We start from the raw sequence: 26,859 nt of genomic DNA, 5'->3' as shown, positions 1-26,859 counted from the left end.
ATTCAACTGTACTTCATCTGAATTGGTTTCCATAGTTTACAAGTAGTTGCATGGAGCATACACTATACCCAGTTCTCTGCTTTCACACAGACTGTCTTACCGGAGACTTGAAGGTTTGAAGGATACATTTATAGGGACATATTATGGTCCCTTTTGTGCTGAGTCTATTTTATGGTCTTGAAAGGAGTAGTGTTAGGATTTCTGTAAGCATGGTTTGATGTGTGTCTTTCTAATCTTGATAATGACCTGCTGCCCTTTGATTTAGACAAAAATCGGGCCCTGCAGGCCGCAGAGCGTTTACAAGCCAAGCTGCGAGAACGCGGGGATGTAGCGAATGAAGACAAACTGAGCCTTCTAAAGTCAGTCTTGCAGAGCCCGCTCTTCAGTCAGATTCTGAACCTTCAGACTTCAGTACAGCAGCTGAAAGACCAGGTAAGACACGATGGTCCTGAAACAGGCATTCATGGCAAGGATCTCGTGAAAGTTTGTGTTTTTCTGAAAGGCTGATTTTTGAATGTGTTAATGAATAGTTAATGAAGTCATTTAAACCTCCAAATGAGACATTCAGATTCACTGTGACTTTTCACCCCCCTAGTTATTTTTGTAATGGTTGTTGCTGTATATTGTAGATGATATGACATTGTGTTGAAAGCTGTGTGGATGCTGAAGTGTGAGTCCTTACAGGAGGAGGGGATGATAAAAATAAGTGTAGGGTAGATGGCCGTAGACTTGGTTTCCCTTCCCATTAAGACTTTTTGTTCACCTGATCCTGTGTCTTCAGATTCAGACATTCAGCACGCTTATGAGATTTCAGATAAGCCTGGATTTGCATGTGTAATCATGTGTGTGAGGAAGGGAAATCACCTCTATTTTGACAGTAAAAGAAATAATTACATTGTCATCAGTTAGAGAAATTGCAATTCTCACTTCTTATAAGAGTGTAAGTAGCAATTGCTTCAATGACAGCATCAGATGGTGATAAACATTAGAACTTCTAAATGTAACACTGTTTTTTTTCTGTAAAAATTAAGAGCTTTAAAATTTCCTAGCATTTATATTAAAATCGAAACATTGCAATGACAGAATGAGCACTCAAGTTAGATGTTCTTTGAACTTAATTTAATAATCATTTCTCAGGTTTTTTAACAAAATGTTTTTAAAATGGTTTTTATCCTTACATCGTTTCAAGTCAATCTCCTCATGCTTTCAACCTAAGTTAATTTTCATGCTGATGGTTTTAGCATTAATTGAATTACCATGGACGGATTGCTAACAGGTATTTTACCTTTTATTAAAAGGTTAAAAATGAAATTTGAAGACTAGTTTCATAGTTCAGTGAAAGAATAGCTCTAGCTAAAAACAAATGTGCCAGATGCAAAAAGAACAAATAGTAGCAATAGGGAAGGAATTTATTTAATGTCACATCACTTCTTAATCTAGATATTTCGGTAGCAAAAGGAAAGAAAAGAAAGAAAGAAAGAAAGAATTAAAAAAAAAAATAGTCTTCTCTAGTGAATGTCTACTTAGTGATTTTAAAAGTCATGATCATGATTTAAGAAAAAGGTGTGTTTTATTATATGTAGTTTTTTTTTTTTTTTGCAAGTTATTGTAAAGATTGGTTTTAGGTACTCCCATTTCAGAATGAATGGGCAAGAGTTTAGAGAGATCAGTGTCCTGAATAGAAGTGTAATTATGATGAGGAAGATTATCTGGTTTTTCAGAGAGAGTGAAGAAGTTGAACAGGTATCTTCTCCCCTATTATATTATGTGAAAATATGAATAGAATGAGAGGAAATGTTGAAACAGAAAGTACTAGTGTGTTAGGAAATACCACTAATCCAGTGAGATAACTGGAAATATCCCTGCCAGCTCCAAAAGGAGGGCAGAAACGGCTCTGCTTGTTGACCCTGTTCTACCATCTCCAAATAGAAGTTGGATACGGGCTCCGAAACTTTGGGTCCCATGTGATTCAGCTGAAATCTCCCTGGAAACCCTTGAGCAAACTGTTACCAAGCCAGACAGTCTGCGACTAAAGAGAGTGTGATCTTGTTCATTAGTGATAGATACGGATATATTTCAAGACTCAGTACATTGTGAGGTTTGGAAATTCTATGGGCATGTCTCACGTGCCTTTGGACTTTTGGCTAGTTGGTCTCTTCAAATACTGAAAGGGACCCAGGAAACGAACTGGCCCATACCCTGCTTATTTCAACTACTTAGTGAGTTGTAGTTACTTGCTTGTAAGGGCAGAGCCAGAACTAGAACTCGGTTTTCTAGGCTCCCGAGGTACAGTCTTCTCCCTTTTTTTAAATTCTGCGGCCTGTCTCACATCTTTTTTTCCCCGCAAGGGTAGAAACGTGGCCCCTGTAAGTCAAGAGTTTAATTTTGGCAAATACCATTGATTTCTCTCACAGTTTTTGCGACTCTTCGCTTCATTCTTCATTCTGACTAACTCAATTTCATGTGTTTGTGGAACCAGTGTTTTTCTTACATGAGTAGAGTAAATTTTAAAACCTTGTATTGTTTTCTATTTTAAAGTTTAAACATAAATATTATAGGCTTCATCATGCTAGAATTAAATGGAGTATGATATTCTGTTAGCTTACCCACTGCTAATGTATAAATAATTGTTATTTAATATTAATGAACCTAGGAGTTAAATTTGTGCTTTTAAACCAGTAGCTATACCAGTCTGACTGCATTATGTTTTAGATGTATAGTTTTATGTGCACAACAGGAACAAGTTATTGTCTCCATCTTTTTTAGTATTACCAAAAAATTTGACTCCTTCAACTTTACTCCACCATCATTTCTCCTACCTTTTAGAAAGCGAAAGGAGTGAATAATTGAAAAGCCCGAGGTATGTGCAGCATATTGGAGAACATGATCATATTGTTGCGTTAATGACAGATGCTGACATGCCATGTTGAATTAAGCCAACTATTTGTTCCCCTCAGATCCTTCTCATTACTTCCATTCAATAATGTGTAATTTTTCCAATTTGCTTCTTCAGTATTAAGACTGCCCTTAGAAATCAAACTGTTTCCCTTTGGCAAATTAAACACTTGACAGGTGTGTAACTGAGAGGGCAAAAAAGCCATGCCCTGAAGGGATGTGCTATTTAAATATTGTCAAAAATATTAACAGGTCTGAGAGCATAATTGATGCCTCTGTTTAACTCTGCCACATTGTGTATTGTTCTAACCGCCAGCTAAAAGGATGTGTGCTATTAAACCTGAATAATCTCTAATAGCTCCAGTTCTTTTCCTATTGCATGATTCCTGTTTAAGTGAAGAGAAGGGAGAAAAAGAGCTGTGACTGTGTGTCAGTGATCTGTCAGATGCAAATTCTCAAGTAGTGTCCTCACTGTCACCTAGTCATCACAGCTAATCACTGCAGGGCTCACCGCGTATTCACGACAGAAATCCAGCTATTGTGGGGGAAATAAACACGTTCGCAGTTTAATAATAGAAACTTGTCAGCCATGAGGGTGTTGGATTTGCATATTTATTCTGTGATGTTTCTCCAGTCCAGTAGAGGTGGATACTGCTTTCCTGATTAATTAATTGCCTTGCCTGATGAGCTGACCATAGACGTGAAATTAAATGCCTTTTTACCCAGAGTTATTGTACAAAAACCGTAAATTAAAATTATTACTTTCAGTGGAAATTTAGGACTAGTACCTTGAAATCGGCATTGGTGCGATTTTGTTTTTTTAAGCTATGGCAGCCAAGACCAAAAAATGATGTGGATAATTCAGGTTACAAATGCTGCTGATACAGGGAAGCGAGCCTCAGGGCATAGCATATTCTGGAGGTTTCTCCATGTCTATGATTTCTGGCTTTTTTTGGAGTATGATATTCTGTTATTTTGCTGTTGTTTTTGTTGTTTGATATTTCAAGGCTCCTTGTTCTTCACCTTTTTTCCAGAAAAGTGTTGGCTTATATACATAGCATCTAAATGCATAAAGTGTATATATACACACACAAAATGAAGCCAGGATTTTCCTAAGTTTTCTTTGGAAACTTTATGACATGTCTTGAAATAATTGGACATGTAGAATCATGTTGGAAATTATTGTTCAATGTTGATTAGAATAATTGGCTCCTTTTTTATTTGAAATATAGTCTTCATGGTATAAAAATTTTGTCTTGTATTTCCGTGTTCTTAAATTTTACCTATTCACATTCCCAGAAAAGAATTTGGAACAACTCTCATGGCAAAATGTATTGACTAATGGGTGATTCAAAGGTAAATCTAAATAAAGACCAAATATAAACATCAGAGAACTAGATATTCCAACGACCTTGGTTTACTCAAGTTGAGTATTATTTAATTTCCATTTCCCAGGAGCAAAGGCAGCAATAACAATTGTATACATATAAAGAGAGAGCTGGAGGGTTATATATTGCTCAGTGTGAGACATCAATCTGTGAGCCAGATTTTCCTTGGCAATTGGAGGGTTATCTCATGGATGCTTTTATAGAAGACTTATAATCATTTAGTAATAAAGTCGATAAAAATACAATGAATAAATAAGATGAAGGTTCTCATTATATAGAGGGGGGAAGAACATACATGCATTTTATGTAACTAAATGAGAAAGTGAGAGGTATAAGAAGAAGGAATTATTAACTTTGACTTTGAAAGAAAACTTTGCATTGGAGGGAACATGTAAGACGGATCTGAAAAGTGAGTAGGGGTTTTCTGCAGTGATAGGGGAAATTATTTCAGGTAGAGGAAACAGTGTTTACAAGGGAATAGAGGAGTTGTTCTCAAGTGAAGGTGATTTCACATTCTCTCTCTCTCTAGGGGTTGTACAGCAATATGTGGAGACATTTTTGACTATTGTAACTTGGGGGTGGTTGGGGCATGCTACTGGCATGTAAGTGGACAGACATCAGGGATATTGTTAAACATTGCTCAAACGCATAGCACAGCTTCCTAAAACAAAGAATTGCTGGGTTTGTAATATGTGTAATGCTGAGGTTGAGACCTTGATACAGAATCAGCTAGAGATGTATGTTATCAGGGCAGTAGCCTATGTGTGGGCTCTTGGCAAGGGAGGAAACTTAGAAGCCAGATTGTGAAGGATTTATTAAGTGGGCTTTTTTCGCTTTTCTGGGGAGGGTTGTATGTGTGTTTATCATCTTTTCTCTTTTGCACTCAGCATTCTGTATCAAACGTCATTGGATCAAGTTGAAAATTGTATCAACTTCTAACACTTCTTTAAATACGATATTCAGCCATCATATATTTTGTTTTTCCACATTTTAAAAATTATAGCAAAAACATGTAACAGAATTAAGGTAAATTTAAAGTAAAGTTTTTACTGACATTTTGATAAATAAGACCTTCAGTTACAATTGTAAAATGCATAAACTGTTCAAAGAAATGCTTCTTTCATCTTTCTAAGAATGCAGTACATTAAGAGCACACACTACGAATACAGTGTCCCATCCTAATTTAGTGATGGCTCTTCTGCTAAAATGTACTGCATTCTATGAATTTTTTTTTCTGATACTCTGTCTTAAAAGAGGGTACATTTTAGAGAATCTGGAGAAATAAGTAGTCAGTATATATTTCACAGTATCCCTTCCAAATATCCGATGTAAGCAGGGGGTGTTGGCTAAAACACAAGTATTCAGGGGCATGCTTGAGGAGTTACTATTCTGTGGGTACTCATTTGTAAGACTGCTAACTCAGGTTCATGGGCAGCCTGTTAAGGTATGTTGCTTTGAAGCAGTGGCATCAGCAGCACTGGTAATTTCTTACAATTATATTTTTTAGATTGGTGGAAAGACGAGAATTTTGATAACTGGGCATTTTGTAATCAGAAAGATACAGTTTTGTAGGATTCATGGAAAAGAGCAGAAATGCCTGTGTTTCTTCAGCTTTATTGCTTACATAAATGGTAAAAGCATCACCCCTCTCTCTACGGTTTCTAATTTGAGACTGAAATGGAGACGATTCGTCTGCAGTCTTGCTATCAGTAAAGGGAATAACTGCTGTCTCCCAAGAATGCCTGGGTTAAGTTATGACTTGGTGGTGGTGGGGGAGGAAATACAGAGAGAAAGAAAATATGCCTTGACCCCATTAACAGGAATTATCTAAAAATGGAATGGAATTCTTCCAAGTTGGTGTTGCTTGTGAAAATGAAAAAATATTTTTCTTACCCCTGAAATGGTTTTACTTTCATGATAGAGCGTTGCAGCATTGCAGCTGCCTAACAGGAAAGTATCTGTTTCTTGAGACTTCACCATACATTATCTAGGGGAAGTTAAAAGAGAAGGAGTGAGTCTTATGTTTTTACATTTACCATAGAGTTTATTTACTGTGGGAATTTCAAATACTTTATTTTTGGTACAATAACAGCTTTTAAATGTTTGTTCCTTTAACCAAAAGTTTGTAAATATAGAGCCTTTGAGGGACTAAAATTCTTGTTTTATCCTGGGCAAGAAGGCACTGTTCAAGCTTTTTATACAGTGCTGGATTAAAATGCAACACCATCTTGCTATTGGGTATGCATGTGTATCTAAAACAGCAAATGGTGCTAATTGTATGGTGTTTTTGTGACAAAGTTAAATGGTCTTTGGAGAAGAGGGAAAAAATGTGAAATTTACTGGGTGTAACCTAAATGAGTTTTTTAACCCAGGAATTTACGAACAAGAGAGGTTGATCCACATCTGAAGCTAACCAAAACAACCACTACTGCCTTTAGGAAGCCCTCCACTGCTGTGGACTTTGTCTCATTTAACTAGTCCTTCAGCTTTGTGAGGTATGTATTATCCCCATCGTGTCCAGGAGGAAACTGGGGCTGAGACAGGTGATGTAGCTTAGTCTGGACCACACAATTAGTCTTTGGTAGATTTAGAGGAAGAATGTAAGTCCGTCTGACCCTGAAGCCAGAGTGCTTTTTTACTTTTAATTTACACTGTTCCTAAACTCTTAGTTCTCTTCCATAAAGGAACAAATAGGTTAGAAAAACAGTTATTAGCATTAGTAAAGAGAAATGCACTTAATGTTTACTAAATTCACGTTCATGAAGATTGGCCATTTCCCTTAAATTCTCCCCCAGATTTTAATCAGAGTACCTTTTACATACAAAACAGAATTTTCATTCTGCTTTTTAAAATATTCTAGATTTTAAAGTAGATGAACTGGGTGGGATAATAGTGGGATGGAGAGGCCATGTGACAAAGTGACATCAGCTTCCTGTGCCCATTTCCATATATTTATACTTGTCTGTAAGGTTTTGTTTTATTTTTCTCTAAGCAGACTGTGAACTGTGAATCAGTTTTATTTGTCTTCTGGAAAAGTGGGACCGATAGAAAAAACACTACAAACATTCTAACATGTTGTTCGTCTGAGTTTTCGATTCTAAATTTCTATTTGTCCTGGCATTTAAAATATATTAATTTACTGATTTTTGATACCTTCACCCCTTTAATGTAGAAAGTTTTAGCATACTTTGATAAGAATATTACTTTTGGTCAAGCTACATTCCTTAAATTTTTTTTCCCTTGGAACTTTTGCTAAGAAAGCACAGAAGTGTTGAGATTTAAATAAAGAAAAGACATTCTGCAAATACACATCAACACACATGCCTAGACCGTGGTGTGTATGCTGCATTCCACTTGCCATTTGTTCTCACCAAGCATAAAAAGGAGTTGTAGAATTAAGTGCATTTCACATTTGTTTGGAGACCATTTATTGCTTTTTGGGATAAAACCATGTCATGTTCATCTTTGACTGCTTTGTGCCTAATACATTTCACCCAAGGTCAATAAATGATTGCTCGATTAAGGAATATGTAAATATTCATGAAAATTCAGAATTGTTATTCATCAGTGATTATCTTTCCTTGCCAGAGAACTAATCTTTAATATAAATAAACTAGCCAAGTAACTGAAGTTACTTTGAAGACCTTGTATTTTTCTTACTAGCCATATTGGGAAGATGCACCACTTTTCACCGTCAACATCATAGCAGTTAACAGCTATGGAATTCTTACTGTGTGCCAGAACTGTTCCAAGTACCCGTTTTGTCATTACAACAATACTGTAAAGTGGTAGATACTAGGAGATAGATGGAGTAGATAATGTTACCTTTCTTCTTTAAGGGATAGGGAAATGGAGGCACAGGGAGGTTGAGTGGTGAAGCTAGTATTTTGTTTTGTTTTTTAAATATTTACTTTTGAGAGAGAGAGAGAGAGAAAGAGAGGGAGACAGAATTCCAAGGAGACTCTGTGCTGTCAGCACAGAACATGGTTCCATGGTTCATGGAACTTATGAACCATGAGATCATGACCTGAGCCGAAACCAAGAGTTGGACATTTAACTGCTGAGCCATCCAGGTGCCTGAACCTAACTTTTCTTTAAATGGTAAGCTTAAAATTTCTGTAAAAATTTTATTTACATAAATACAATTAAATAAATAAATAAATACAATTTATTTTTATAAAATTTACAACAATAATGAAAAAAAGTTTAAAACTTTTCTAAACTGACTATTTTAAGCTCAGTTTCTATTGCAATCTTTACTCAAGTATTCATATATATTTTAGGAAAATGGGTCGAAGGGAAGAATTTGAATCTTTTTATCTATGAGTATTTCTAAAGATTTTAGTGAAATTTAGACTTTTAAAAAATTAGTTTATAAATACACATGGAGCCCCCTGCTTTATGATGCCTCAGCCTGACATTTTAGTGCCGTATGCCTTGTATATTGATCCTACTTAGTATCTTTTGTGGTGTAGTTTTAAAAATAAATCAGATTTTCATAGATGCAGCTCTGAATGAAGACTGAAACGTTATAAAATAGCATAACTTGCCGTGTGGCCATTCATTTAACTTAACAACATCACAGAAGTTGTATAAAGGTACAAAGTTGACCATTTTGTTACTTGATCTTGTCATTTAATGGCCTATAACAATACACATTACTTTAGGTAGAATTTTGATGATTTATATATATCTTTCTAAATATCAAAAGGGAGAAGACAAGAAGAGTCGTAGGTACTCTTTAATTCATTTTTTTCTTTGTGTTTCATCTTGGGTTTCCTGGTTGATCATTTATCCTTTTTATATAGCACATGGGAATTGTAAGACAAATGTGCCTCTGAAACTTTGTACTTGTATCCACATAGAAAATTCCACATGCAGAAAATTTACATTTTGATTACTCAGAATGACTGCCTAAATGTTCTTGGGTTAAGGGATTATTTTCTAGATTCAGTAACCTTATATTTTAAATTTGTCAGCCAATGATCATCAATGGCTACATTAAGAATATCTGTAAATTCTCATCCACTATCTGCCTTGCTATTCAAGAACTCATAGCTATGAAAAGAAAGTTTTCTATCTCAGGAGGTGGGTTAACTATGCCTGGTAGAGTAATTTTATAGGATATCTAACATATTAGTGATTATACAAAGCATTTTATATGTTTAATTTCTGTCCTGTTACCTAGAGCCCAATGTCTTGGACATTTGAGGTACTCAGTAAGTATTTGAATGAATGAAGAGAAGTTTTCATAGAAAACATGAAATTATGCTGATTCCATCAGAAAATACCCCCCCCCATACCATCTTATAATTTGCTGCTCCATTTTGTATCTTGTTTAATACAGGAGCTATGAGGTACTTTATGTCCAAAATAGTCTCGTCACATTAAGCTAATCCCCGTTGAACATGCAACTCAATTTCTTTAATTAGCTTTAAAAATAAGGATCATTAAATCAGAGTGCCACCATCAATTACTGTGCAAGGGTTTGCCTGTTCAATAATGCATCAGAGTTGTGCTCTAATCAGTATTTCACTGAAAGATTTATGGAAAAGGAGGCCTCCCCTGGTTCCAAACTTGAAATGCAGTTCTATTATGTGTAAAATTTTTTTTTCCTCTGATTGCTACCATTTTAGGTGCTGTATTTCATTGAATACTCTCGGTATCCTGTCTGTCTTTGCATTTCATGTTTGGGATCAGTTCCAGAGAGTGTTTTACAGCAGTTTTGTAAGTTCACAAGAAAATAAGCACTTTTCTTCCTCTGCAAGAAGAAAAAACAAGGCGCAGATTAAAAACAACAGTCTGCATTTCTATGAGGTGCACCTGTTATGGCAGATTCCCCAGAGTGCCTTATTTCTTATTTCTCATTACATTAAGGACTAACAAACAAACAGAAATTGGGAAATTGAACTAGCAATATTTGTTTATAAATTTGTTTAAAGTCTACCAAAACTAGGACTGCAAAAGCAGTGGTCATTTTCTTACTTAATTCAAGATAATATATATATTTTAGCTTTTAAGTGATAGAAGAATCCATCAAATTATATAAGCATTTGGGTCACTGTATTCTCATTGCTATTCTAGCATTCAGAATAAGTCAAAATAACAGGACCATAAACAGGTTTTGATAATCTGTATAAAAATGCTTTAGGAAATTTGGTTTGGTCCTAAGCAATCATTTTTCTAGACAATTATACGAGTACTTCTGGAAAGATTGATGCTAGCCTTAAAACAGAGTTAATAATATTAACTTCATTTTCAGTTAACAACCCAGAATAGATGGAGCATAAGAAGTCAGTATTTCAATATTTTGTAGCAGATTAGTTAAGTGAATCTACATATTTGAGAATATTCTATTTGGTTAAACTTGAGAGCATAGATCATATTTTTATGATCAAAATATTTAAATTTTTTTTTTTCAACGTTTTTTATTTATTTTTGGGACAGAGAGAGACAGAGCATGAACGGGGGAGGGGCAGAGAGAGAGGGAGACACAGAATCGGAAACAGGCTCCAGGCTCCGAGCCATCAGCCCAGAGCCCGACGCGGGGCTCGAACTCACGGACCGCGAGATCGTGACCTGGCTGAAGTCGGACGCTTAACCGACTGCGCCACCCAGGTGCCCCTGATCAAAATATTTAAGACATTGATCTTTTCAAGTATTTTTGGATTGACATTAGTTTTACAGAATAGGTATTGTTGAAAAAAAATTATAATTTTGAAACCTCATGTTGTGTCAACCTTGTATCAGGGTAGATCAGAATACTTCAGTATAAAAATATTAGATAGCGTAATGATTATTTTTTCTTCTTGTAATTTGCTGTGCAATCAAATGATTACAAGTTGCAAAAATATGATCTTTGAGGAGGAAACATCTACATATGCTACAGAGGTTAAAACACACGTGCTGAGGATTCATCTTGACTTGAGCACTTGTTGAAGGATTTCTTCTGTAGATGGGAATTAGCCAGTGGAATCCGTATCAAGCCTGCAGAGGGCCATCCATCACAGTAATGGTCTTGGCTTCGTCTTCAGATACCTAGTTTCTGTGTTCTCTTTCATTTAAGGTGAGTGCCTGGTAATTGAACTTTAAATTCCGAGTTTCTGTCAGGAGATTTAGCTTAATAATATGGAGGTTGTTCAAACCACCTTCTTTCTTTCAGAGAAGTAGGGTTTTGTTGTTGTTGTTGTTGTTGTTGTTGTTGTTGTTGTTGTTTTATTAGTCATTGGAGTGCCCCAAGTTCTTAGCACTTACCTACCTTGCAAACTTAAAAAAACATTAGAATTAACATAAAGTCAAGGGCAAAACTATATAGCTCATGGGTATTTTATAAATGGAATGTACACATAAAACTCTTCATCTAAATCAAAGTATAGAAAGTTACTAAAACTCCATCATACTCTGTATCCCCTTAGTCAGTCCCCATCCTCTACCCCAAAAGAATCACTATTTTTTTTCCAGGCTGCGTGAGATAAAATTGACATGTAACTGCATAAGTCTAAGATATGCAAAGGGATATTTGATACACATGTGTGTTGTGAAGTGATTACCAAAAATGAGGCTAGTTAACACATCTGTCACCTCAGTAATAACCTTTTTTTTGTGTATGATGAAAACATTTAAGATCTACTCACTTCACCACTTTCAAATATACCATAGAGTACTGTTAACTGTAGTGACCACAGTGTACATTAGATCCCCAGAACTTACTTACTTATAACTGGAAGTTTGTACCCTTTGATCAGCATCTCCCCATTTTCCCTGCCCCTGGCAACTACCAGTCTTCTCTCGATTATGTGAGTTTGGCTCATTTAGATTTCTCATGGAAGTCAGATCATATACTATTTTGACTTTTATCCCATGAATAAGTATTTGAATTTTACATAAATACAATATGAGTATACATGCTTTGTTCCTGGCTTTTTCTTCACTTTGTGTCTGTTATATTTCTTCATGTTGTTATATGTAGCTGTAATTCTTTTCCACTTTTCATTGCATGAATGTACTAGAATATATCTGTACTTTCTTCTGTTGATTGTAATTTTTTTCCAGTTTTTTGCTATTACAAACAAAACTGCCATAAACATTCTAACACATGTCCTTTGATCTTCATAAGTGTACATTTCTCTTGGATGTTTACTTATGAGTGAAATTTCTGGGCCTTAAGGTATTTTTTTCAGCATTTGTAGATTCTGCCAAATTGTTTTCCAAAGAAGTTGTAGGTCTACGTTCTCACTGTAATGTAAGAAAATTCTCATTGTTCCGCCTCATTGCTGGTACTGTCAGCTTTAAATTTCTCTTTTTCCATTTCTAGCCACTGTGGGGGGTATGTTGTAGTATCATGTGATGATTAATGATATTGAGCACCTTTGTGTATGCTTATTGATCATTTTGATATCCTCCTTGGTGGAGTTCTGTTTAAGTCTTTTGCCAATTTTTCTATTGGTTTGTGAGTCTTACTGATTTACAAGAGTTTGTTGTTGTTTTGTTTTGTTTTTTTTTGTTTTGTTTTGTTTTTTGGTTTCCTGAATACAACTTCTTTGTTGGATATTTGTATTGCAACTTGTTTTTTCTGCTTGTGTCTTGCCTTTTGACTCTGTTAGTTATATGTTTTTTTTTTTTTTAAATTTTTTTTTTTTTCAACGTTTATTGATTTTTGGGACAGAGAGAGACAGAGCATGAACGGGGGAGGGACAGAGAGAGAGGGAGACACAGAATCGGAAACAGGCTCCAGGCTCTGAGCCATCAGCCCACAGCCTGACGCGGGGCTCGAACTCACGGACCATGAGATCGTGACCTGGCTGAAGTCGGACGCTTAACCGACTGCGCCACCCAGGCGCCCCTGTTAGTTATATGTTTTGATGACAAGAAGGTTTTTTTTAATTTTAATAAAGTCCAGTTTTTAAAACTTTTCCTTTATGTGTATACACTGCCTTTTTTGTCCTACTTAAATCATTGATTATGCCAAGGATATAGAGATTTTTCTCTCAGAAGCTTGCTTTAGCTTCTAAATTTTGGCTGTTTTGTGAGGTAAAGTATGTTTGTGAATTAATTTTCCATTTGAATATCCATTTGAACCAGAACCTTTTATTGAAAAGACCATTCTTTTCTCCCTTACATTGGCACAGTAAATCATGTGGTCATGTATATGTGAGTGTTTCTGAACTCTATGTTGTATTCCAGTTTTTTCAAATAATTTTATTATATTTTAAATGCAATCTTTTTTTAAAGCTTTTGATTTTCTAATTGCTTTTTTCTTTTCTAGGAATACAGTTTCTTTTTTATATTGATTCTATCAAATTTATTTAGAATTTTGTTCAGATCTTTTATATCCTTACTAATCCCCCCCCCCCCATTCTATTAGTTACTGGGAGAGATGTGTTATAATCTCTAATTAGGACTTGGATTTGTCTGTTTCTCATCTGGATTCTGAGCCCTTATGCCCTACGTGTTTTGAGGTTATATTTTTAGGTGACTGAGATTGTCTTATTTCTACTGAATTGACCCTTTATCTCTATGAATCATCTACCTTTGTCTCCAGTAATGCTTCTTGCCTTAAAGTCCACTTGCCTGGTACCAGTTTAGGTGTACCAGGCTTCTTCTGGTTGATGTATGTATGGTGGATCTTTCTATTTTCATCTTTATCTTTTTTATTATTAGTCATATCTTTGGTAAACAGCAGGTATTTTGTTTTGTTGTGTTATACAGTGGGGCGATTGTAGTCATTTAATGCAATTATTGATAAATTTTTATTTTGATTCATTATTTTTTTCTCTTTGTCTTGTTTATTCATTTTTTTTTTCCTTTTGGTATTAGTTCACTTTTAAAAATTTAAAATTTGGTGTCTTTTGTTTTCTTTTTTGAGAGACAGAGTGCGAGACAGAGTGAGAGAGGGAGACACAGAACCCGAAGCAGGCTTCAGGCTCTGAGCTGTCGGCACAGAGCCTGACATGGGGCTTGAACTCATGAGCCATGAAATCATGACCTGAGCCGTGAGATCGGGACAATTAAGCAACTGAGCCACCCAGGCGCCCCCAGTTCACTTTTTATTTCATCATCTTCCTCTATTAGCATGCTATTTATACTTAATTTTATTATTCTTTTAGTGGTTACCCTAAAGATTAGAGTGAGCATCCTTGGCCTATTAGAGTCAACTTTTAAAAAATCTTACAATAATTATAAATTCACAGGAGGTTTTCAGTATAATAGAGAGGTCCTATATGCACTTCACCCAGTTATCTCCAGGGGTGATGTCTTGGTAATTCTAGTAAAATATCAAAACCAAGAAACTGATAATGGTACAATGTGTGTCCATTTCTTCAGTCCATGTCATTCTCTGGCATACATTTGTGGAGCCACCATCGCAATCTAGGTACTATTTCATCACCACAATGATCTCTCTGTGCTACTCCTTAATAGTTATACCCTGTTCCTTTCCTGCCACCACCCCTGTCCTCTGGCAACTTTTTCCATCTTTATAATTTAACCATTTCAAGAATTTTATGAAAATATCATCATAATGTATGTGACCTTTTGAGATTGTCTCATGTTTTTCATTACTCATGACACTCTTGTGATCTATCCAAGTTGTTGTGTATATTAATATTTTATTCTTTTTTGTTGTTTAGTATTATTTGCTGGTAGGGGTACACCTCTTGAGAGACATTTTGTTTGTTTCTAGGTTTTTACTTTTGTAGATAAAGCTTCTGTGAGCATTGCATACATGTTTTTGTGTGAATGTTAAGTATTAATTTCTATATAATAAATGCCTAAGGGTGTAATTGACATGTTGTATGGTAAATGCATGTTTAGTTTTTTTTCAGAAACTGCCTAACTCTTTGCCAGTGGGGCTGTACCATTTCACATTCCTGCCAGCAATGTGGGAGAAATCCATTTTCTCCACATTCTTACTAGCACTTGGTGTTACCACTACTATTTATTCAGTCATTCTGATAGATGTATGGTGATATTATTTGTGCTTTTAATTTGCATTTCCAGGATGGATAATAATGCTGAACATATTTTATGTTCCTATTTGCCATCCACACAACTTTTTGGTGAAATGATTTTCCTTTTTTAAGCCAGACCTGAGTCCTTTGTCAGATAGATTACCCTGAAGTTATTTTGATTTTATTTTAATTGGAACTTTTACTACTTCTTGGAAAATGAAAGAAGCTTAGTACAGTTCAACCTCATGTACCCGACTTGTGTCTTTTATGTAATTGACATGTACTTTCATTCTACTTATATTTAAAACTCCACAAATTTTATTTATTGTTTTAAGATATTACCATTGATTTACTCATATTTTTATTTTCATTTATTTATTTTCAGTATATTTATTTATTTTGAGAGAGAGAGTGTATGTGTGCACAAGCTGGGGAGGGGCAGAGAGAGAGAGAATGAGAGAGAGAGAATCCTAAGCATGAACCATGAGATCAGGATCTGAGCTGAAATCCAGAATTGGATGCCTAACTGACTGAGCCACCCAGGCGCCCCTGTTATTTTATTTTATTTTATTTTATTTTATTTTATTTTATTTGAGAGAGAGAGACAGACAGACAGACATTGTGTGAGCAGGGGAGAAGGGCAGAGGGAGAGAGAGAAAGAATCCCAAGCATACTCCACACTCAGCATGAGCCCGATGTGGGGCTTGATCCCACGAACCTGGGATCATGACCTGAGCCAAAGTCAAGAGTCGGTCATTCAACTGGACTGAGCCACCCAGACACCCCTACTCACATTTTTAAAACTTGTTTTTTTGTGTGTGTGTTCTTCAGTCTTTTGTGCTAATGTAAGGAAATTCCATGAGGGATCTTTATTAATTCTAAGAATTTACTTGTGCATTTCTTTTGTACAGTTCTGAAGCAACACTGTGTGTGAGTATGTGTGTAGGGAAGGTGTTCTGAAAATGCTCAGGTGACCTTTTTTTGTTGTCATTTTGTACTTTTTTATTCTATTGTCTTCTGTTTTTCATTGATTAACTTGAAAAGTCAGCTGTCCGTTTTACTCTTCTCTGAAGATAAGGTTCTTTTTTGTTCTGGTGACTTTTAAGATCTCCCCTAGGTCTTGGCTTTCAGCAGTTTTACTGTGACACGCTGTGGTAGTCTACCTCTGGGATGGACACCAATAATCCCTGCCATCTGGTATTCATGCTTTTGTGTGATCTCTTCTCTTTGAGTGTGGGGTGGGTTTATTGATTTACTTCTGATGAATAGAATATGGCAGAAGTGGTTGTTTCTTTTTGACACCTTCAGAGTTGATCTCACACACAGCTCTTTATATAAATTTTCTAATTGATCTCAGTGGAAGGGTTACTCTGATACAGCTATTCCCACAGGGTGGGCTTAATTATATATAGAACAAAAGAGAATTGTTTATTTTCCTGGCATGCTATTGTAAAAGCAGCAGCTCTCTTAGCAACACCTCTAGATGAGTGGCTTCCTTTTCAGTAGTCCTGGAAGGCATAGTGACTGATGCTCAGAGCACAACTTATTTCTTCAGACATGTCCTGTGTGCCACCTGAGGGTGCAGTGTCACCTGGGGGGAAAATGTACATTTGTCAGAGTCCTTTTTAGAGCTGTTCTGCCAGTCATAATTTTTTTTGTAACTATGTGACTCCATTACATAACATACAAGTTATGGCAAAAACTTTTTCCATGAACATTTACTTAAATTGTCTTGAAAGACTATGTAAATGAATTGAGAAAACAGTTGTTGGTAAATTTATTGGGTGTGATCAAAATGTAACATTCTGAAGAAGGATCTTCTAAACATTGAGGTTTTTTAATGAAATGGTTTCTCAGGTGTCCAAACTCTTGCTCCATCTTAAAGAGACTGAAATTAAAAATAATGCCATATTACTTGAGTGCAGTTCATGCAGGAAAGACGGTGGGGACCTCTCATGCATCAAGATACTTGTGAATGAATACATACATGCTTTGGATCAAAGTGCTTTCCAAGTTAGGTATTTGTCCTTTGTTATGATTTCTGCTCAGTCTGACGTTTTGAGATAACTCAACCAATTGCTGTTCTGACTGCATCTTATAAGAGGACTTCACCTGTACTTCTAAAAACTGAGAGGTGTTTCATCCTGCCTTTTTACAAAGACTTTGACAACTTTTTCAATTGACTGATTTACATAACCTTCCTTTTAAGTTATGTTTTAGGTATTAGCACTAATTAAAATCCATAAATTAGGTTAATCCGTCTATTTACTAAGAACACAAAAGGACCTTTTAGATTGAAATACTCAGCCAGAACTTAAACAGAGAGCAGATAATTACTTGGTGACTCTTGCTCGTTTACTAGCAACTTACATAAATTATACAGATTGTTTATCTGTATGTAAAAATCACCAGATAGTTGTGTTTTCTTCTGTTTATTTTATATTTATAAACCAAGATGGGAGTCAAGCTTTTTTATTAAACATTTATGCTGTGTCTGCTATGAACAGGTCTGTCAAGGCAAGTAAGATCCATTCCTGTTTTTCAAGATTATATATATAGTTCAGAAAGCCATTTTATTAAACAGTTATAGCAGAGTTGAAAGGTGTGTTTGTGCTTTCTCCTATGAATGCAAATCTGCACATTTAAAAACAACTCTTTTGTATAATGGTATAATTAGGTTATGGTTTTTAAATATGTAATCTCTTTAACCCTTGCTCTTCTATTTACATAGACCTCAAGGGCCAAGAGGAGTTTGGAACAGTTATTGACATTGGTTAAACCTTTAGCAAATTTGGAGAAAACAATTGATATTCAATACTTTTAAATGATTCTCATAGTGTTGTACTTTTCTGGTCCTGTAATTTCACTTTTAGAGTGCCTTCATACGTGGTCTTCTATGATACCAGAGCTTCTGTTTCACCAGTCAACTTCATATAGATAAACTCTCTGTTCTTGGAATGTGATTTGTTCATTCTGGCTTACCATAGCAGAAGTCCAAATATTTTTCTCCTGTGCAAACATACCATAGGCATTAGGTCTTGGTGTGTGGGATCCTCAGCCTGTCACAGAAATCATTATGCCATCTGCTTCAACCTGAGCGGTGTATCTTCTGCTGGCAGACTTTATTGAAGTTGCCATGGTTGAGGATTAAAAAAAAATCAAGTTTGGCATACGGATCTTGCTTTTGAAAAAAATATTAATTGATAATGCCTGCTGTATATTGTAAAATGACCATTTGAAAGATTCCTAAAAGCCTCTTCTAAACACATTGATCTTTTTTTTGGTTTTTAATCCATGATTGTAGATAGCCAATATAATGTTTGGATTATTGGTAACTTTGTTCACTTACTGAATCTTCTGTTCAATTTTAACGATAGGTAACAAACTCTTAGGCATGGATTGGTGATGTGTTGTAAAATATTTTGATTGCTCTGTCAATGTAAACTCTTTACCGAATGTCTTATTTCTGGAAATGATACCTCAAATGACTGTTTGCTATATGTATAATTTTTTTAAATGTTTATTTATTTTTAAGAGACAGACAGAGTGTGAGCGGGGAAGGGGCAGAGAGAGAGGGAAACACAGAATCCGAAGCAGGCTCCAGGCTCTGAGCTGTCAGCACAGAGCCCGACGCAGGGTTCGAACCCATGAACTGTGAGATCATGACCCGAGCCGAAGTCGGACGCTTAACCAACTGAGCCACCCAGGCGCTCCTGTTTGTGATATGTATAATAGAAACATAGGAACACTGTGATGAAAAAAAATCTACGTCACAGTCAACTTATTAGACGTGTGACTTTGTGTAACTATGTCATCTGTAAAATGGAAATAATGATAGTTGGGTTGTTGGGCAGATGAGATCAGAGTAGGTCCCTAAAAAGATGAACATTCTGCAAATGTGTATTGAATGCCAACTCTGTAAGGCACTCTTCTAGAGAGTGAGGCTATAATAGGGAATAAAATACTCAAATTCCTCCACTGGCGAATTCTACATTCTAGTCTGTCCCCACCAGCTGGGATGGAAGGTCTATGACAACAGCATGCATCCAGGTGGTAATAAGTGCCATGGAGAAAAACAGGGCAGGGTAGGCTCATGGAGCATAATGATGGGGTGCTCTCTTGGATAGCATTGTCAGGGAGAGCTTCTCTGGGGTGAAGTTGAGCACATCTCAATGAAATAAAGAAATAAGCATGTCGATACTTGTGGAAGGATGTATGTGGCTGATAGAAGAAGCAGGTTGGCAGTGTGAGGAACCATGAAGGGGTCAGTATAGCTGGAGCCTGGCAGGTGAGAGACACAGTGCAAGAGATGAGTTCAGAGACATATCCATAAAGCATCATTGTTGTACTCTTTCTGATAAATAATTGTGGGTAAAAATTTACATTAGAGACACCCTACAGAAATAGGAAATTATTTAGCCTTAACTGGTGCTCTTTCTAACAGGTGTATACAAGTAATTATAGAATGTTTTTCCAAAATGGAATTATCTTTTTTTGTCACTGTTGGTACTTATGTGATTGTACCTGGAGTTAGCCAAACTGTGAGGTTTGAGGGCACAGTCCTCTAGACTTCCACCTCTGTTCCAAGACTTGACACCAACAGCAAAGAGTTAAGATCTAACTATGGAGTTAGAGGGAAGAATCCACAAAAGACCATCCTCATTTCTGAGATGGGCTGAAAGTCCTGGATCTTCCTCAGACCATCTCCAAGTTTAATAATTCAGTAGAAGGGCCTACAGAACTTTCTGGAAACTGTTATACGCAAGCTTATGGTCCATTATAAAGAAAGGGTACGGGTAAAAAACATTAGCCAAAGGAAGACATAGTACAGGCTGAGAGGATTTCAAAATCCGAAGCTTCCATAAACGTTTCTTTTCCCATATTGGTAGGCGACCAGTATGCATGGAGTATTGCCAACCCAGGAACCTTGCCTGATTTCGGTGTTCAGACATTTAATTACGGTATCATTTCATAGGCATAATTGATTGCCTATGTGTTGAACTTTGTGTCAGTGTGGAGTGATATCTTGTAGCTTTGGAGCCCCCCATGAAGAGCAAGAAGACCCTCCTATCCTTCTGGAAAGTCCATGGGTTTAGCGGTTACTTCCTAGGAGCTGAGGATGAAAGTCAGACCTGTCTTTGGGAAAGGCCAAATTCATTACTACATACATTGTTCTAAATAGAATTCAAGAATGTAGAAGGTAAATGGTGCCCTGGAATCCCCTCTCAGGGACAACTGTTATATTGGTTGGTGTATAATATTCCAGATGTTTAATACAAATGTAAACATCTTTTTGAATGTACATTGTATCGTACTATGCACATTGTTTGATAACTAGCCTTTTTCACAAGTTTGTATATGAATGTATGATTGTGTGTGTGTGTGTGTGTGTGTGTGTGTGTGTGTGTGTTTTAATGATACCTTCAACACTGGAGGTAGTTTTTAAAAATTGTCCCATCTAATAAACAATACTGCATTGAGCTTCCTTTTACACACATCTTTGTGTATTATTCTCATTTTGCACTTGAAATTAATTTCTTGAAATAGAGTTGCTGATTGAAAGGGTACAATACTGAAATTGTATATGTAACTTCATTATTACCCTCTTGGGATGTTTCCTATGAAATAGTTTATGGAATGTCAAAATTGTTAATAATCTCCTTATTGCTCCTAGGTAAACATTGCAACTTCGGCAATTTCAAATGTTGAATATGCCCACATTCCACATCTCAGCCCAGCTGTAATTCCTACTCTGCAAAATGATTTATTTTTATCATCCTCAAATAATGGGAATCTGGAAGCATTTACAGGATCTGGCACTCCACACATCAATGGAAAACCTGCTTGTGATGACTTTGATCAACTAATCAAAAATATGGCCCAGGTAAGAACATTTCTTCCTGTTAGTTATGATAGAACAGTGCAGTCAGGTCCTGGATAATTGGAAGAATATGCTTGTTTATATTAACATTATATAGATATAAACATATATTATTAAACGTATTTATGAAGACATAACATTTGAAAAAATTGAAATGGAAAAAAAGTGGATTTTGCGTCAGTTTGGATGGTTCAGAGATTTTTCTATTTCATTTTTCTTTATTTTTTTATTCTTCAGGGTCAAAATAAAATGTCTCATTGTAGGTGATGAGTGATAAAAGTTATCTGAGAAAATTCTTTGAAATTTCTGTTATTTTTTTAAAATTTTTGTTTTAATGTTTATTTATTTTTGAGACAGAGAGAGACAGAGCATGAACAGGGGAGGGTCAGAGAGAGGGAGACACAGAATCTGAAACAGGCTCCAGGCTCTGAGCTGTCAGCACAGAGCCCGACGCGGGGCTCGAACCCACGGACCGTGAGATCATGACCTGAGCCGAAGTCGGACGCTTAACCGACTGAGCCACCCAGGCGCCCCTCTGTTATTTTATTTAAACAAAGTAATACCATTAATAAAATAACTGAATAGAGTGATTGACTTTTAATTTGATTTCTTGCTTTGTTTCCTGAACAGGGTCGCCATGTAGAAGTTTTTGAGCTCCTCAAACCTCCATGTGGGGGCCTTGGTTTTAGTGTTGTGGGACTTAGGAGTGAAAACCGGGGAGAACTGGGAATATTTGTGCAGGAGATTCAAGAGGGCAGTGTGGCTCACAGGTGAGACTCTCATGGTATCTTCTCTGTGTTTGATACCACATTCAGAAGGTAGAATATAGAGAAACAAAAATGAATTAAAACAGAAACAATCTGTTATTAACCAGTTGTTAGAATTCTTTAACACTGCTATGGTAAGCAAGTTATTTTAAGGGAGAATATCTTTTAAATATAGTCATAATCACTTTTTAGGAAGAAAAGGAAAATTTAAGCAGAACATTATTCTCATTGTTATTAAAACGGCTCTTTTTGATTAGTTTAAAGGTTACTATATAGAAAAATATACAAATGACCCATGATTGCTTGAATTACATTTTTAGTAATATACTCAAAGCAGCAACTAAATGTATACACCTTTGCTTTTATTTGTTAGTAAATAGGAATATCTAAGATAAAACGTATAAGTTGAGTGAGTAGCTGTAAAGGTGGCTTTTAAATGGGAAGGGTTGATTAAGGATGGACCGGCTGGAGCCAAAACTTATATTTTTGAAAGTAAAATTGTAGGGAAAAGCTTAAAAAGTGTGGACATTAGAAAACTGGATTAAAAATAACCTGAGAATATATGCCAAAGAAGCTTTCCTTTTCTTGAGAGCTGTCAGGTATCTTTTACCCCTTTTTTCCTTCTTGCTAGAGATGGAAGATTGAAGGAAACTGATCAGATCCTTGCCATCAATGGACAGGCACTTGATCAGACAATCACACATCAGCAGGCTATCAGCATCCTGCAGAAAGCCAAAGATAATGTCCAGCTAGTTATTGCCAGAGGCTCATTGCCTCAGCTCATCAGCCCCATAGTTTCCCGTTCTCCATCTGCGGCCAGCACAGTTTCCGCTCACTCTAACCCGGTGAGTCCGTAAGATTTTTAAAAGGGACAGAACATATTTTTCCATTCTTGTTGGTTGTCTATAGACCTACCTTTGTGTAGGTCCTATGTAGTTCTTGAGTTTTTCCCATTTTATGCTTTTATCTCTCCCTAGCTTGGAAAGTTTGTTATTTAAGTCTATGTCTTCTAAATCAACTTTAACCTTTCTTTGTGTGATTCTTTCAGTTGACTGACTGCATTCCTCAAAAAAAAAATTATTTCTTCAACAAATCAGATTCTATCTGTAGGCAGATACAGTCTTGATTTTGCTTTGTAAATTACAGAATTATACTGTTAGTGGTAGCTGTCAGTGACTTCAAAGGAATCTTGTAATTTGAAATTCTCTGAGTCAAGATTTTACTAAGATTTTACTAAGATTTACTAATATTTTACTGCTAAGATAATCTTAGCAGGTGATGATTTCTCCTTGATCTTTGTCTTTTTTTAGAAGTTCTAGAAAGGATCTTGCAAATCAGTGCCTATCTTCAACTGATTAAATGTGGTCACTATAAAGATGTATTGATAATTTCAAGAATGATTATATCAGTAGCAGTAACAATGTGTTGAAAGGGAAGTATACTAAATAAAAGGGACATTGTTAAGGCTTATTATTATGTCTGAACTCCGTTATTTAATATTAATCACAAAGTAATATTCACAGAAATCTCAACTGTAATAGAACTTTTAGTTTCCGCAGATTTTTTTTTCAAATTCATACAGGAGTTTTGTTTTCAGGTTCACTGGCAGCATGTAGAAACTATTGAATTGGTGAATGATGGGTCTGGACTAGGGTTTGGCATTGTCGGAGGAAAAGCAACTGGTGTGATAGTAAAAACCATTCTACCTGGAGGAGTAGCTGACCAGGTAAGCTATTCCAACAGGTCTCTTATGCCGTTTTATCAAATTGTATGCCTTTATTCATTCATTCATTCATTCATTCATTCATTCATTCTAAGATACAGACATTGAGTGGGGGAGGGGCAGAGAGAGACTGGGGGAGAAAGAATCCCAAGCAGTTTCCACACTGCCAGCAGTGGAGCCCAGTGTGGACTCACAGTGTGAGATCATCACCTTAGCTGAAACCGAGAGCCAGACACGTAAGTAATGGAGCCCCTATGCCTTCATCATTTATATTTTGTGTTAGAAGAAACTTTGGCTTTACATAATGTCAAAGAAGCTGAATGAGAATCTTCTGTTTTGCTGGGCATTTTCTAAAGTGTTTTCTTAGATTTGCGAGAAATACCTTTGAAAAGGGACATTGATCTTAAGTTACAGTTTTAGGCAGTGATCTTAAGACTCTTGTAGAACCACAGATTAAAGTCCAGGTTATGGTTTTGATCCTTGTAGAGGTAGCTACCTTTTATTTTACAATCATGTATCCTATTTATAAACCTACTTAGCTGCTGTATAGCCACAAGGTATTATGGAAAGAAGAATACTTTATTACTGAGAGAAAAAAAACAAGATTCAACTTGTCCCTTTAGTGATGGGTCACTTGTGTCTTCTTTGTAAAAGCACAGCCTATTTTTATCTCTCGGAGTAGTTGGTTAAAGCATTGCCGTTTATGCTATGTGACATTGCTGGAATATATGAGAGAAAAAATGCAAAGTTATTATGATTTATATATTTAAAAAAATTTTTTTAATGTTTATTTCTGAGAGAGAGAGAGAGTCAGAGTATGAGTGGCGGAGGGGCAGAGAGAGAGGATGACATAGAATCTGAAGCAGGCTCCAGGCTCCGAGCCATCAGCACAGAGCCTGATGCGGGGCTCAAACTCACGAACCATGAGATCATGACCTGAGCTGAAGTCGGATGCTCAACCAACTGAGCCACCCAGGCACCCCTGATTTATATTTTAATTTGAGAATTTCTAGTGTCAGAAGCTTTTGCTGTTGTTACAACATTTTGTTTATAAATTTGTTTGTTTTTCCATGTGTATTTGAACTTAAACTAGGAAGGCAATTCATCAGATATTTCTCATATTCATATATACAAGCCTTGTTTAATGGCAGCTTTATCAGTAGAAGTATTAGCAGTAACACAATAATGTGCATATTTTCTTCCTTTTAGCTCTTAGCCAGCATGTACAGTATTGAGTGAAATTTCCCTAGGTGACTGGCTTGCAGTAAATTAAGCTTTATCTTCAGTGTAGAATTGCCCCGTCCAATAATATAGCCACATGTAGCTACTTGCTACTTGTAAAACTCAAATTTAAATTAATTAAAATTAAATAAAATGACAAATTCAGCTTTTCAGTTGGACTAGCCACATTTCAAGTACTCTGTAACCACATGTCACTAGTTACTGCCATACTGGATGATGCTGTCATTGAAGAAAGTTCTAGTATGGAGATAATAAGTCTGCTGTTTTTACTCCCCTTATCCATCTAAATTTTCATCTCATAAGGATTTCATCTGCAAATGAGTTTTTTAGGGATATTTTTAATTGAAAACACAAGACAAAAAATTGTAGTATTAATTCAGTGCTTTCTTGTGTTCTGTACTATATTTTTTGAGTAATATGTATTTGCATAGTGACTTGGGCTTCATCTTTGCTTAGTGGCATTTTCTTCTTTTTCTGTTTCTCAAAAAATTTTCAAAAGGCTTCATATTTTCTTGCATCTGGTGGGTAGATATTGAAGTGATAAGCTCTTATCAACTATTGGTTTAGGGAATATTTGTGAATTTCAGTTACTTATATCACATTGAATAACATTAAGATCCTTCAAAAGGCAGTTAAAATAACAACCACATGTTTAATATTCCATGATTGGTAATTCACATGACTGCTATTTTTACATTATTCTCTTTCCCTCGTTTGGGATCTCTCTGATGAAATTAAAATATTAATATCCTGGGGGCCTGGTTGGCACAGTGAGTTAAGCCTCTGACTCTTGATCTCTGCTCAGGTCATGATCTCATGGTTTGTGAGTTGAAGCCCCTCATTGGGCTCTGCGCTGATGGCACTGAGCCTGCTTGGGATTCTGTTTCTCTTTCTCTCTGCCCCTCCCCAGCTTGTGTTCTCTCTCTTTCTCTCTCTCTCTCTCTCTCTCTCTCTCTCCCTCCCTCCCTCCCTCCCTCCCTCCCTCTCTCAATATAAATAAATAAACTTAAGAAAATTAAAAAAAAATCAATATCCTGATTAACCGATCTCTTTATTCAGCATGGGCGATTATGCAGTGGAGACCACATTCTAAAGATTGGGGACACTGATCTGGCAGGAATGAGCAGTGAGCAAGTAGCACACGTGCTCAGGCAGTGTGGAAACAGGGTCAAACTGGTGATTGCAAGAGGTGCCATAGAAGAAGCAGCAGCACCTGCCTCTGTGGGCATCACCCTTTCCTCATCCCCATCTACGCCAGAAATGCGGGTAAGTAGGTGGAAACATTAGGAGGAAAGTCGCAGGCACTAGCATTTAGATGATGGTGATGTTTAGAAACTAGTCTTAATGATATTCACATGTTAGTGCTAAAGAATGTAAATTCAAGTGTAACTGTGTTTCAGCACTGATATCTTATTAATTAGGAATAATGTGTAACAGATGAAAAATAGGTTTCTTTAAAAAATTCTAGATTACTGTTTTACATAGTAAACGTTTACATGAAATGTAATGTTACATGAAATATTTACAGAAATGTTTCGTGTGCTTTCTCTAAGCAGCACATTTATGAGGATAATCTTTTGAAATAATGGACTAAATTTTAAATAATTATTTGCTACTGATAACTAAAATGTTTAATTCTATCTATCTCTTAACTAGAAGGCTCTAGTTAGGTGAGCTGGGAGTTCCAGTCATTCTCCTTCAACAGCTTTCCTTTTACTGACTTTGGATGGGGGGAGGAATAGGGGTGGGAGTATCAACAAAATAATTTTATCCCCAAATCTCTTAAATATTTGAGAAAATAATTACACCCAATTTCTACATAAGCTTTATAGCAAATGCAAGTGCTACATTCCTTTCTGGTAGATCTAAAAACATCAATGATTTTTTTTTTCCTGTTAAACTTTTTTCTAATTAGTTGCTACAGATTCTTTTTTTAATATCCTAACCTCCTCCACAAGCCCTTTAAAACTTTATTAGAACACTTGAAATTTCCATGATTCTGTTGTTTTTAGGA

The 26,859-nt window shown here is 36.0% G+C and overlaps 1 protein-coding gene across 9 annotated transcripts in view; it reads left to right on the top strand.

Annotated features, from left to right (window-relative positions):
* MPDZ (multiple PDZ domain crumbs cell polarity complex component) overlaps positions 1 to 26,859 on the top strand; it is a 162,550-nt gene that overhangs the window by 31,194 nt on the left and 104,497 nt on the right. For all 9 annotated transcript variants that reach the window (XM_049617511.1, XM_049617427.1, XM_049617260.1 and 6 more), the window contains exons 3-8: positions 266 to 432; positions 20,907 to 21,116; positions 21,744 to 21,883; positions 22,512 to 22,725; positions 23,478 to 23,606; positions 25,905 to 26,111. In XM_049617511.1, coding sequence (XP_049473468.1) covers positions 266 to 432; positions 20,907 to 21,116; positions 21,744 to 21,883; positions 22,512 to 22,725; positions 23,478 to 23,606; positions 25,905 to 26,111 — 1,067 coding nt within the window. The remainder of the gene's footprint in view (positions 1 to 265; positions 433 to 20,906; positions 21,117 to 21,743; positions 21,884 to 22,511; positions 22,726 to 23,477; positions 23,607 to 25,904; positions 26,112 to 26,859) is intronic.

This window comes from Panthera uncia, chromosome D4, assembly GCF_023721935.1.
Source record: "Panthera uncia isolate 11264 chromosome D4, Puncia_PCG_1.0, whole genome shotgun sequence".
Classification (NCBI taxonomy): domain Eukaryota; kingdom Metazoa; phylum Chordata; class Mammalia; order Carnivora; family Felidae; genus Panthera; species Panthera uncia.
Note: the sequence above shows the minus strand (reverse complement) of the source record. Positions and strands in the feature narration are given on the sequence as shown.